The 13422-nt window shown below is 39.9% G+C and overlaps 1 protein-coding gene across 1 annotated transcript in view; it reads right to left on the bottom strand.

Moving 5' to 3' along the window:
- Positions 1-13422, bottom strand: part of PLCB1 (phospholipase C beta 1) — a 593106-nt gene that overhangs the window by 71175 nt on the left and 508509 nt on the right. Inside the window, exons 28-31 of the mRNA XM_058181309.1 lie at positions 9858-9934; positions 9607-9696; positions 9082-9139; positions 6772-6858 (exon numbers count right to left, since the gene is read on the bottom strand). Of these exons, the coding sequence (XP_058037292.1) occupies positions 6772-6858; positions 9082-9139; positions 9607-9696; positions 9858-9934 (312 nt within the window). The remainder of the gene's footprint in view (positions 1-6771; positions 6859-9081; positions 9140-9606; positions 9697-9857; positions 9935-13422) is intronic.

The following is a 13422-nucleotide window of genomic DNA, read 5'->3' as shown; positions in this document are numbered from 1 at the left end:
GGAAACTGCCTTCTGCATTATTGAATTTCTAATATCTGCTGAAGCAAGGAAGCAATTACAATTAGAGGACACCTCTAGATTGCTGGACAGGTAGGGTAAAAATAGGTCAGCCAAATATGCTCCACATTGACAATAGCTGTTCTCCCATTAATATGAAGGATGAAACTCCATCTAGGCTAAGGTATACCTAAAATGAGTTTGCCTAATAGGCTTTTAAAGTATAAGAAAAATATATCCGGGGTAAGTATATTTGGGAGGTAGTTTTAGCTGGGACAAAGGTTCCACAATGTGCTCACAAATGTTTCCTCCTCCACTCCTTCCAGTGGAAGAAAAACAGACACAGAAGTTTGCATTAGAAAGAAAGCAGATCTATTCTCCATTCCACATATCTTGAGTAATAAGGAGTAACTAGGGACTATGGCAGTCTATGCAGGTGCCTGAGTCTATCTGGTGCCTATTCATAAAGATCCTGCTTTCCTGATTTGTCCCACATGGCTGATGTAAATATACTATTCAGAAGTGAGAGGAAGTGATCTAGATCAGCGGTCACAAACTGGTGGTCCGTGGACCACTGGTGGTCCGTGAGAAAATGTTGGTGGTCCACAGAAAAATTATTTCCATTTTTTAATGTTGCACTAAATCAGGGGTCCTCAAACTACGGCCCCTGAGCCGGATACGTTGAGGGAGCGTCTCGTAGCTCCCATGTAACACCTCTCCTGCGCAGGCTGCACTGGTTACTGGTGGTCTTCTGGGTGCAATTCAAGGTTCTAGTTATCACCTTTAAAGCGCTCCATGGCATGGGATCGGGATATCTACGGGACCGCCTGCTGCCGTCAGTTACCTCCCATCGACCAGTGCGCTCTCATAGGGAGGGCCTCCTTAGGGTGCCGTTGGCCAACTAATGTCGGCTGGCGGCCCCCAGAGGAAGAGCGTTCTCTGTGGGGGCTCCGGCCCTATGGAATGATCTACCTGTGGGACTTTGTCTTCTCCCTGATCTTCGGACCCTTAAGCGCGAGCTCAAAACCTTTTTCTTTCATCAAGCAGGGCTGGCCTAATGATTAATTTTAATATTGAGGGTTTTTAGGGGTTTTTTAAAGGGGTTTTAACTTATTTATTCCTTTTTATTCAACAATTTTAACATGCAGCTTGTTGAATTAGATTTTTAATTGAATATTGTATTTTAAAATCTTTCGATATCTATGTTTTATTTATGCCTGAGTCCTCGGAGAAGGGCGGTATAAAAATTTAAATAATAAATAAATAAATAAATAAATAAATAAATAAATAAATAAATAAATAAATAAACATTTGTGTTGCTGTAGAGAGTTTTCCCCTTCGGTGTCTTTTTATGTGGGTCAGAGGGAGGCAGAAATTCCAACTCGGAGTTTGCTTCAGCCTCCTGGTGTGGGGCTTTGGGTGAAGGCTGGACAGAAGTGCCACTTGTGGCGAAGAGCCAGAGGGCCTTGTTCCAGTGGGACTACATCATGGCCTGGAACTGGCTGACCATCTCAGCCCATTGAGCCTTCAGGCACCGGTACTTGGCCTTGCACTCCCACAGGTCTTTCCTCCGCTTGGAAAGCCTATGCTCGTCATCCTCAATGTGGTGCTTCTGCTGAGCCTCCTTCTCGGTCAGATCCAATTTGAACTGAGCCAGCTGTTTTGCCAACTCTTTCTTGTGGTGGCTGCTTGGCTCCAACAACTGCTTCCTGTTGGGGTCCTAAGGAGCCCGGGAGGGGAAGCGAGGAGTGGCTGGCAGGGGAGAGGTGAAGAGGCCGGCGAGGCACCTCTTGACATGAGTGACAACGAGTTGGCCATGCCGACCCAGTCACATGACCACCTAGCCACGCCCACCCGGTCATTAGGAGATCATATTAGTGGCCCGTGGGATTTAAAATTATGAATTTAGTGGTCCCTGAGGTCCAAAAGGTTGGTGTCCCCTGATCTAAATCAGTGATTTACCTACTGCCTGTTCTGTAGTATCTTCTTTCACTGTGTGTACCACAGCTGTACAGGTATTCCTTTACTTAGAACTAGTTGCTTAGCGACCATTTGAAATTACGAAGGACCCCCTTCCCCAAAATCTATAAAAGACCCAGTTTCAAAGGAACCCCTCAAACACTATAAAAAACCTAATTTAAGTGCCCCCTCCTGTTGTCATCTGATTACATTGTGGGAGCTTGCAACTGGCCTGCATTTTCGGCCATTTGCAGAGCCCCATGGTCCTGAGACTACAATTTACAATGTTTTTTTTTTTTATGAGAAACCAGTGTTTACTTCTGGTTTCCAACAAAAAAAAAAGCTCACTCGGTACAATCGGTTCGCTTAATGACCAGGGTATTTGCTTAACAATTGTGACCTTCACTTAATGACTGCCACAAAATAGGCAATAAAGTCGGGAATGGTCACAGGGTGACCCACATAATTGCCAGCATCACTTATGACTAATTCCAGGCTCAAATTGCAATCATAAATTGAGGATTACTAGTATATGCAGTCACGCAACTGGAAGCCAGAAGAATCTTTAAATGAACGTAGCTAAGTGGTAGTTGCAACACTGGATCCATATTCATAAGAAAAGGATCAAGCTTATTCGGAAACGTTTCCTGGACATCGTGGACAGGGTAGTCTCAGGAGGGACAAAAGTACTCTAAGTAAATGCCAGTCTTTTACCCTTATTAAGTAATTGTCTATAACAGGGGTCTCCAACCTTGGCAACTTTAAGACTTGTGGACTTCAACTCCCAGAGATCCTCAGCCAGCAAAGTAAAGCAAAGCAAAGCAAAGCTGGCTGAGGAATTCTGTGAGTTGAAGTCCACAAATCTTCACGTTGCCAAGGTTGGAGACCCCTGGTCTATATGTTAATTCATCTTTCCTAGTCTAACAATCCCAAATGTTGGTCATCCTAGTTCACATTAAAAGAAAAACTGAAAACAGAAAAAAGAGGTACAATTATCTCAATCTGATTTCATCCACTTACTCATTTTTCCCCAGACTTAAGTTTCTTCACTCAATATTTCCAGATGAGATTGCAATTTAAAAAATTATAAGCAATTGAACTTGGAATACAAATTTCAGAGAATTTTTAGCTACTGACCTATTATATATTGCTAAATTAAGGACTCAAGATTTCAGAGTACCTGTAAATGTCCTTCCAGATTAGTTGTCTTGTACAATTGTTCAAAGTCTAATTCTTGAAAAACATTTACATTGTTGGGTGGATGGATGGAAGGATACATGAGTGGGTGGCTGTTTGACGGGCTCTGTGTGTGTGTGTGTAAGTGTGTGTGAGTGTGTGTGTATGATTGTGTATGGAGGTTTGCCTATCTGCCCAACAGAATGACAGTTACATACACATTTTTTAATGAAGTTGTATGCTGAATGTTTGCACATTGTTTATATTTGCATCCTCTTTCTATAATTTTATGACCTAGTGAGATAGGATGAAACAGCAGTGTAATATATTCCTCTTTCACCTTATTCAATATCCAAAAAGCTAAAAATTACTGGCAATAAACAAATTTGTCATCTCGTAAGCTTTTGTAAATCTCACTCTGATTCATCAGATAAGAAATATCAAAGAAGTGAGATATAGTGAAATCTCACCTATTGGTGGTGCCCATTAAGAGAATTTAGGTTTGTCACGGGCATTCTTGCATTGACAAATGTGTTAATACATAGATAGCGATAAGAAAACTAGGTCACTGGTACACGTAGTCTTTGGCTTAGGACCACAACTGAGACCAGAATTTCTATTATTAAGCAAGGTAGTTGTTAAGTGAGTCAAGCCCAATTTTGCAACCTTTTTTTGCCAGCGTTAATTGTATCACTGAGTTGTTAAGTGAATCATGTAATCATTAAGCGAATCCAGCTTTCCCTGTTGACTTTGCTTGCCAAAAGCCAGCTGGGAAAGTCACCAATGGGAATTCCATGATCCTGGGATATTGCAACTGTTGTAAATAAATGCCAGATGCCAAGCACCTGACCATGGAGATGCTGTGTAAGTTGTAAGTGTGATGACCGGTTGTAAGCAACCTTTTTCAGTGCCATTGTAACTTTGAATGATCACTAAAAGAATGGTTGTGAATTGAAGTCTACCGTTAATCTGAGTCTTACTGCCCTACAATCCACTGGTCGCTAAAGTTGTTAACCAGTGGAAAACAAACTTTCCTTCCCACTATTTAACAATGCTACTCCAAGTTTTCTCTTCCTGAGAGATTGGTGGTGAGTAGTAGAGAGACAGCCTTTTCAATTTTGAGACTCTAGAAAGAGTGCCGAGAAGAGCAACCAAGATGATTAGGGGACTGGAGGCTAAAACATACAATGAATAGTTGCAGGAACAAGGCATGGTTAGTTTAGTGAAGAGAAGTATCACGGGAGACATGACAGCAGTGTTCCAATATTTGAAGGGCTGCCACAGAGAGGAAGGGGTCAAGCTATTTTCCAAAGCACCCAAAGGCCAGACAAGGAATAATGGATGGAAACTGACCAAGGACAGATTTAAGGTGGAAATAAGGAGAAATTTTCTGACAGTGAGAACAATCAACCAATGGAACAGCTTGCTTTTGCGGGTTGTGGGAGCTTCATCACTGGAAGCTTTCAAAAAGAGACTGTACTGCCATCTGTCAGAGGTGTTGTAGGGTCTCCATCTTGGGTGTGAGGGGGTTGGACTGGATGACCTACAAAGTCCCTTCCAACTCTGTTAATCTGTTAAATTTCAAAGTAAAGCACTTGCAGATGAAGTACAGGGTCACTGGCAAGAGGTTTCTTCCTGAGATTGAGGCATAGTGACAGGGAAAAAAGAGCTAATTTCCCAACTTTTCTTAATAAGTGCATTTTTAACTTCCTAATTTTCCACAGCCAAGTAGTATTTGGAGCAAGCTGTTTGGGAGGGGGAGGGGGTGAGGAGGGGGGAGGGGAGGCAAAGGCAGATTTTCCCCATCTGTGATAGCACTCACTGTCTTTCAATTCTAAAAAGTCAAGAGTTAGATTTAGCCAACCCAGATTATCTGGAAAGAGGATATGAATTCCAAAATGAGATGATTTTAATGGCTTAAGCAGAGTGTGCAAATACTGCACAGATGGTTTGGCAGCATATTACATCAGATAAATCTTGTAGGTAATTTGTAGTTGGGCAGCAACATTTCTCAGTCTACATCTGAATTAATTTGCTGCCACTGTTGTAAGAAAAAAAAAGTATGCCATTTGTGTTTGATTTCTTGATTTTATTTTTGCACACATCTGGAGCTTAGTGACAGAAAAAAACTTAAATATATGACAGAAAGACGATTTTTAAATTATGGATGGCTATACTTTGAATTTTGTTGTATGATGCCATGATACCAAACTGCAGGAATTCAGTGAAGCTGAATATGGGATTCAGACAAGTGATAAAGAGCTTGTCTAAAGCTGATTAAATACCTGTATCACCCCTGTTTATATCTAATCATGAAATACCTTAAGCAAGCATATTTCCAGATAATTGAGCTTGAAAGAAATAATCAGGTATATGCTAGCTCAAGTTCAGGAAAGTGAGAAATCTGCCCTTCGAGTTTCAAGGGGACAGAGAATGGTTGGTTTTATAATCAAGAAAAGATGTATTCATTGTCCAAGCAATATTGAATATTGCAATATCAAATGCTCCTATTCAGGGTATTCCATTCCTTACCCCCTTCTGCCTGTATCCATAAATACTTCAGCAATAAAGCTCCTGAACTCTGAATACATCCAATGTTTGTTGGGCTACTTGGGAGAAAGGAGATTCTTCAACTACGGTATATCACAAAGGTTTTCCACTTCATTAATCGTAGACTGTTCTCCATTAATTCTTCAGAAGTGATGCATTTTGGCTGGCACCCAAACTCAAAGAATAGTTATTGTTTTCATCAAGAGGCATATCTCTTCTCCACATTTATAACAATGACTACTTTCCAGATCCCTTTTCAAATCATTGGCTCTCATTGTATAAGAACTTGAGCCATAAGAAAACAGAAGGGGGGAAAAAGGGTCTGACTTTAATATTATATTAAGTCTAATTTTCTGCCTTCAAGGACTATAAAATATAGTCAATCGTTTTATAATTTCCATGCACTTAGAAAAAGTCTAAGATAAGATGTCACCTATTTTCCTATGCAATGACAAGCGTCAGTTAGAGTAACTGTAGTAAACTTGGCAAGAAAACAGTCTAAAACATTTATATGATTGACCTTATCTGTTAACTGGCTAAAAGCACAACCAAAAACATAAGGAATTAATTTCAAGCATGGTATCAGCTGCCAGAATAAGCAATACGACCATTGGAAACTAATTGCAGACCTCCTGACAAGAGACTGGGAAAACCAACAAAACAAATATGATATTATGTTCAAAGTGCATGTATACGCCATCTGCTCTGCTGAGAAGAATAGACAAGAATTCAAAACATGCCTCATAATATCTGCATCTTGAAAGAGCATTTATAGCATACAATATTCTTTGCATTTGGCTAATTTGCTGTGAACAAAAATCACTGAACTTTCTTGCATGTTGCAACAAAACAAGAGAACCTTGAATGTGCTATTTTTTTTTACACATATATCAATGTATTGCACCCTCTGCTGGTCAAAGATATTCCCAAACAAAATGATAGCCATTTATCAATCCACAGATTAAGAATGTCCTTCTTAATATAATATATGTATCTGTGCTTTTCCATACGATGAAATATTTGTACATCTATCTGATATCAGTCTCATACTTATTAATTATGAATTTATTTGTGCTCAAGTTCTCTTACCTTGGGCTTTTCATCCAGTATTTGCTGATGAATCTCTTTGTGTTTCTCCACAAGTTTTTCCTGCCTTTTGGTCTGGGCATCTTCTAGCTGTAATTGAAAAATAAAGTCCACTATAATTCACATGCCTCTCTGAATTCCTCAGTTTCACACTCAAGAATGCAATAGACTTATATACCGCTTCATAGTGCTTTGCAGCCCTCTCTAAGAGGTTTACAGAGTCAGCCTATTGCCCCCAACAATCCGGAACCTCATTTTACCAATCTCGGAAATGAAATGGAAGGCTGAGTCAACCTTGAGCTGGTGAAACTGCTGGCAGCGGGCAGTCAGCAGAAGTGGCCTGCTATACTGCATTCTAACCACTGCAACACCACGGCTCTTCAATATCATAATTATCCTGGGTAACAAAGTTTTAGAGAGCATTTTGACATAAAGCAATGTCATTATTATTAAAATAGTCAACTTCTTTCATGTAAGACTTCAAGGAATGTCAGTAGATTTGTTTCAAATTTAAAGTTATATTAGCTGGAAATCTGCAACTGAACATGGAAGATGCATTCTTAACATAGGGTGATTAACTGCAGCATTTAATTAGGTCAAGTAGCCAGCATTAACTACAGGGCACACTGTCCTTTTTTTAATCTAAACATGTTTATGTTCCTGCAAATCTCTTGGACTATGTTGATAATTTTTAATATCAACTTCTGTGTCATTAGGTGAAGTGCCATATGCTCTGAAGAGAGTGAATGGCTTAATTGGTCTCACTGGTAACTTGTTTTAGAAAAACAGCATTTTTTGTCTACAGACAACATGCAAATCACAGAGCTTTGAAGTGATGAGGAAAGGAAGAAAGGAAGGAGACAGATACTAGATACAGATGAGCATGCTAATTTTATTTTTAATTCTATTCAATCATGTCTTGATTCTCAGAGACTGCCTTGACAAGTCCCTGCAGTTTTCTTGGAAAGGTTTTACTGAAATGATTTGCCATTGCCTCCTTCCTAGGGCTGAGAGAAAGTGATTGGCTCACAGTCACCCAACTGGCTTTGTACCTCAGGCAGAACTAGAACTCACAAATCTCCAAGTTTCCAGCCTGATGATGCTTAACCACTATACCAAAATAAAGCTTGACCATAAAGGTAAAGGTAAAAAGGTTTCCCTCACACATATGTGCTCGTCGTTCCCGACTCTAGGGGGCGGTGCTCATCTCCGTTTCAAAGCCGAAGAGCCAGCACTGTTCAAAGATGTCTCCATGGTCATGTGGTCAGCATGACTCAATGCCAGAGGCACACAGAATGCTGTTACCTTCCCACCAAAGGTGGTCCCTATTTTTCTACTTGCATTTTTACATGTTTCGAACTGCTAGGTTGGCAGAAGCTGGGACAAGTAACGGGAGCTCACCCCGTTACACGGCAGCACTAGGGATTCGAACCACTGAACTGCCGACCTTTCGATCAACAAGCTCAGTATCTTACCCACTAAGCCACTGCATCCCTTAGCTTGCTCATAAAGAACCCTTTATTCATGCATGTTACTGGGAAGCATTTACTTTTATAAATGCTCTATTTGATTTGTCATAAAATCTTACTGCAACTAAGTGGGTTTTTTTTTACCTATTTCTGAACAGCACTTTGGGGTCATAACTTTGCCATACAAGAACAGAACCTGGATTACAAACATATTATTTGGTGTTCATCTGAATGCATAAAGGAGAATATTTGTAGCTCAGGGTTGAAATGAGGGGTCCTTGGTGCTGAGTTTGCTTGTTTTCTTGCCGACTTTTCATTACCCTAACTAGGTAACATCATCAGTAAAGTGTGGAGCATCGGTAAGAAAACAAGCAAACTCAGAGAGCACAAAGGAACCCTCATGCATGTATGCATGTATTGAACAAATATATATGGCCATTCATCTACCAAAAGTACTCAAGATATCAGATAGAAAAAAACCCCAAAACCAAAATTACATCCCATAGCAAAACAAGTAGCAACTGAAGTTCCACATCTGAAACACAATTGTTCAACTTCTCCACATTCCTTCTTATTTCGGTTGTGGTGCTGTTACATTTGCAGCCAGGTAAGATCTGATCTGCCTCAGGAGAATCAAGGAAAAATGGTAAATTAAATTTATAAAATTTCAGCACTATCTGGATATTGGGACTAGACATTGTCTCTGCACAAAAAATAAGCACTACTATTACGTTGGGGTTTGGCTGTTTCAAGATAATTACAATGTGCAAATCAGCCTAAATATTGAAATGGATAATATAGTCTTTATGCCAAGGTGAATACATGTTTTAGACAGTAGACTTACTCTTTTAATGTACTGTACCACCTCTTGAATATATGAACGAATCATTTCTGTCTTCTCCCTGAGAGAAAAATTAAAAATGATTAATCCCATTTATTTTTAAAATCAGTTATTACTGGTTTTCTGCCACAAATAATTTGTTTACAAATAACTGGTAAACTTCACTAAGAGAAAATCAGAGTCAAATTTTACATGTATTGCCCAGTGTAGCCTTCATCAGATTTCAAAATGGTTTAATTCTTTATTTCAAAGGGATTGTGTGCTCTTTGTTATGTGTATTATGAGCACCATTATGATTGATTTTAAACTGTTTGGAGGATGAATCAAACAAAAGATAAGATAAGCTCTTCTAAATAAAGGAAAAATAATGCAGAGTCACTGTGGGAATCTATGCTACTGTTCTGCCTGCTTTTTAATATAAAAAGCCATAGTCAAACATACATCTAAAAAAAATATTAGGATTTCCTTCTATTGGTGTTTCAGGTCTTCTGGATACAAATTAAGCTGAGAATTGAAGACTGCACTTACTCATCCATTTGATTTCTGTCCTTGGACTTTGTTTCAGTGATCTTCTCTTGCCTTTTTTTGTCCATCTTTTTCTTCAGCTCTTTCTTTTCTCTTTAACAAATCCAGATTTGTTTTTATGAAAGAAGAAAACAGAACAAAAGTTACGCTATGCACATTCGCCCAGAAGTGATTCCTTCTGTCTTGACTGGGGAGTTACTCGACTGTAAGTACATCTAGAATGGTAGTCAAAAGAATTGGTAGGTAGTCTTTACCTTTCAGAAATCTCTTTCAACTTCTTTAGTTGGTTGCTTTGGCATTCTTCTGCTACATCTGTCAGCTTTTGTATAAGCTTAGGAGGGGGGAAAAAACAGATATGTCATAAAGTGTACCAGCCACATTCAGTTGGTAAGTATTGCATAGGTAGTCTTCAGGTTTTGAGTCTAATAGAGCCTGCCCATTAGGGTAGAAGACCAAAATAATGTTAAATGAACTGCCTCGAGTAACGACCAGCCATCCTTGTTCTCCCCAACACATTTATTAAATGAGTGCATGGGTCTTTAAGTGGAAGTGAGGGGAGATCCTGGGAGGCCTAATGCATGCACCAGCCCATCTGCCTCAGGCCTCCCCTACCCCCAAACACTGGGCCACAGTACAGCTGACTGTCTTACCAACCAGAAACAATAGGGAAGGAAAATCCCTGGGATCACCTGTCTTTCCTAATTCTGCCTTTGCTCTTCCTCCTGCCAAGGTGCTCTGCTTTTCTGGAGCAAAACAAGAACTAGTTCGCTAGCCTTTTGGAGAGTTCTCCACTAATCAGGTGTTTGCCCATCAGCTGTCCATAGGGAGGCTGCAAAGCTCTCCTGCCTCTCTAGGCTTTGAGAAGAGGGCCTTTGCACAAAAGGTAATTTCAGGAGGAGGTTCCCAAAACTCTTTCCTACCTTAATGCCGCCTCCATTCCCTCCAAAAGCCACATTTCTTCAATAACAAAAACAAAGAAGCTGGTAGGGATGGACTCATTGATCTTTTTTCCCGCTGCCTCCCGCTCCAGTTAGGTGCTAAAACTGAACTGTCCCTCTGCTTTCCAACCAATATCTCTTTGGAAACCATAACTTGATTCCAGGCTGAAGAGAAGAGGAACCAAGCAAGCAAGGAGAAAAAAAATTTCTGTAGCTTTTTACTGTAGAGGTCAGTCTAAAGTCCAGCCTAGCTGGACTCTATAGGCAGTCAGCAGGAGAGCTAAAGCTTGCAAAGACCAAGCGTCCTCCAATTTTTTGGCACAACTTTTAGAGATAACTTTTTTTTTACTTCATTTTGTCTCCTTACTCATTTGGTTCCTCTACTCTTTAGCCTGGAGTAAGCCCAAAGCCTAGAGAGCCAGGAGAGCTTTGCAGCATCCCTATGGACAGCTGATGGGCAGACAGCTAATTAGAAGAGAAAACTCCGCAAGCAGCCGCCATTTTAGCAAGGAATTGTCGGGGTGCTGAAAATGGTGGCTGCTTCCAGGAGTCATGGGGAGCAGGCCTAAGTGCTGCAGGGAGTTTTCAGGGAAGACAGGCAAGAGAGGCCACTGCATCATCCCTCTGGTCTGTCGTAAGTGCGAATGACCACGGGAATGCTGCATTTGCCATAACTTTGAAATAGGTTATTTAGTTGTTTTGGGGTATTGGTTGTTTTGAATTGTCATTAAATGGCCTGTCGTTTCTCGAGGACTACCTGTATAGTGATACTTTAGGGTTCTATCTGCTCCACCCTCAGGATGGATGCTTAGTCAGACAGCAACTGGTAGGCAAAAATTTCAGGAAGGACTAGGATAAACTCCCATACTAGAATACTAGAAAGCTACCACTAGTTGGTATGGATAATATTGACTTAAATAGGCCAGTAGCCTATATCTATCAATGGAGCAACATATATACGTACATGCATACACAATAACACCTTGAATAATTATCCTTCTTCCTATTAGCACAGTCAGAGGACACTTCCCACCTGTGCCAAACTGGAGAGGATAATTAGGCAAAATAATCAACCCAATCAGACAAGGCCAGCACAAAATAAGTACCACTACCACTTACCTAAGGATTATAGAAAGAACCAGAACACAAAATAGGCAGAATTAGGCTTGGATATTGCTACATCCATTACCTGGATCAACATGTTTTACTCTGTCCAATGGTAAGGACACTTCTACATATATAATAAATGGAAATATTTTGCCTCAAACATGAAGAGATTTCATTTGAATCTAAAATCTGCCTTTAACCAGAACAGGACTCTGGATCTATACAGACTTGTATGGTTTAGATCTGGGACACTGCTGTCAAGAACTGATAATGCTTAATGCAAGGACAGATAATTTTTTGCTCCCTGTTACTTTCCAATCACATCCAAAAGAGAAGGGTAACCTAAGATCAGGCCTACGTGGACTGTATTTATGAACCTCTGTATCTCATCTTGTTATTTTAAGGCTTCCTGCAGATAGATACCTTGTGATCACCCATTTCTGTCTACTAATTCTATGGTGATTACCCATTTCTGTCTACTAATTTCCAATGCATTACAAATATCACGTTATTCTTAGTTGTGATCATGCTAAAAGAACTTTAGTATGACAGAATAGTGAATGAGGAACAAATTCCATTATGTTTCATACAAGATGCCATCTGCTCGTCAGAAAGCACAATCAAGCGAGACTTCCGGTTGGCTCCACTTCGTTGATGGTGGTCTTTTTTAGGCCGCTAACCCCGTGAGTCTGTAAAGCAGCCAGGACAGCATAAATCAGCCGTTCAGTGGCTTGAAAATCTCTCCCACAGGCGAAGAGGGAGAGATGAGCATTCGGTATGAAGTTGAGCCCCCCGGAGAAGCCCCAGAAAAGTTTCTGGAGGCTTGAGGGGAACGCTCCTTCTAAAGCATGAAAGAAGCTCCGGACCCAGAGGGCATCTGCCTTTTGGCAGAAAAAAACGTAGCATCCAATCTCCACGGCAGAAATGGATTTGTGATGGATTGTAACGTGGATAGAGCAGAAACTGGAGTTCTAGCATTTGTTTGCAAGAAGACTGCAAACCCCTAAAAGAGGACACATTTGTTGCGAAGATAGGAGAGAAGAAAGCAAATGGTGTTTTGTGGAATGCAAGCAAATGGCAATTTGTGTATTGGAAACGAAAGTTAAGGAAATGCTTATTAACAGCCAGTGTGGAATCAGGAGGTATACAAGAAGATACTGACTAAATGGAAGAAATGAGAACTTTATGATTTATATTTTTTCTTCTTCTTTGGGATTATAGTGATTCAGAAGAAAAGCCTTTTGAATTTTTTCTTTTTAACCCTTTTTTGACCTTTTTTTTTGTTTTTTTTGTTACTGGGTAGGTTATATATTTTAAAAATGGCTTTTAAGCAAATAGTACCAAAAGCCACTAAAACTTTTGAAACTTCTTCAGTTCAGATACGAAAAATAAAAGAAGATATTAAGGAGGAATTAAGGAATTTTTTACAGGAGTTTCTGGAGGCTCATCTTTCAGAAATAGATCAAAAATCTGATGAAATAGAGAAAGAGATGTTGGATTTTAAGGAAGTGGTGGAAGAGCAGAAGAGGGAAATGAAAATGGTAACGGATGCAATTTCGCAAATATTAAGCTCTTGTATTCAGACGGAGGATAGTTTGGAAGAACTTAATAAAGTTAATTTAGAGTTGCAAAGGAAAATAGAGGAAATTCAAAAGAATCAAAATAACTGGAACTTAGATAATAAGATAGAAGATATACAGGCTAAGGTAGATAGGGCAGATGAAGAAAGAGTAATATTACAATATAAATTAATGGAATATGCTATAAGGGTGGG

This window comes from Ahaetulla prasina, chromosome 1 (assembly GCF_028640845.1).
Source record: "Ahaetulla prasina isolate Xishuangbanna chromosome 1, ASM2864084v1, whole genome shotgun sequence".
In the NCBI taxonomy this organism is placed as follows: Eukaryota; Metazoa; Chordata; class Lepidosauria; order Squamata; family Colubridae; genus Ahaetulla; species Ahaetulla prasina.
This window is presented reverse-complemented; position numbering and strand designations above follow the sequence as displayed.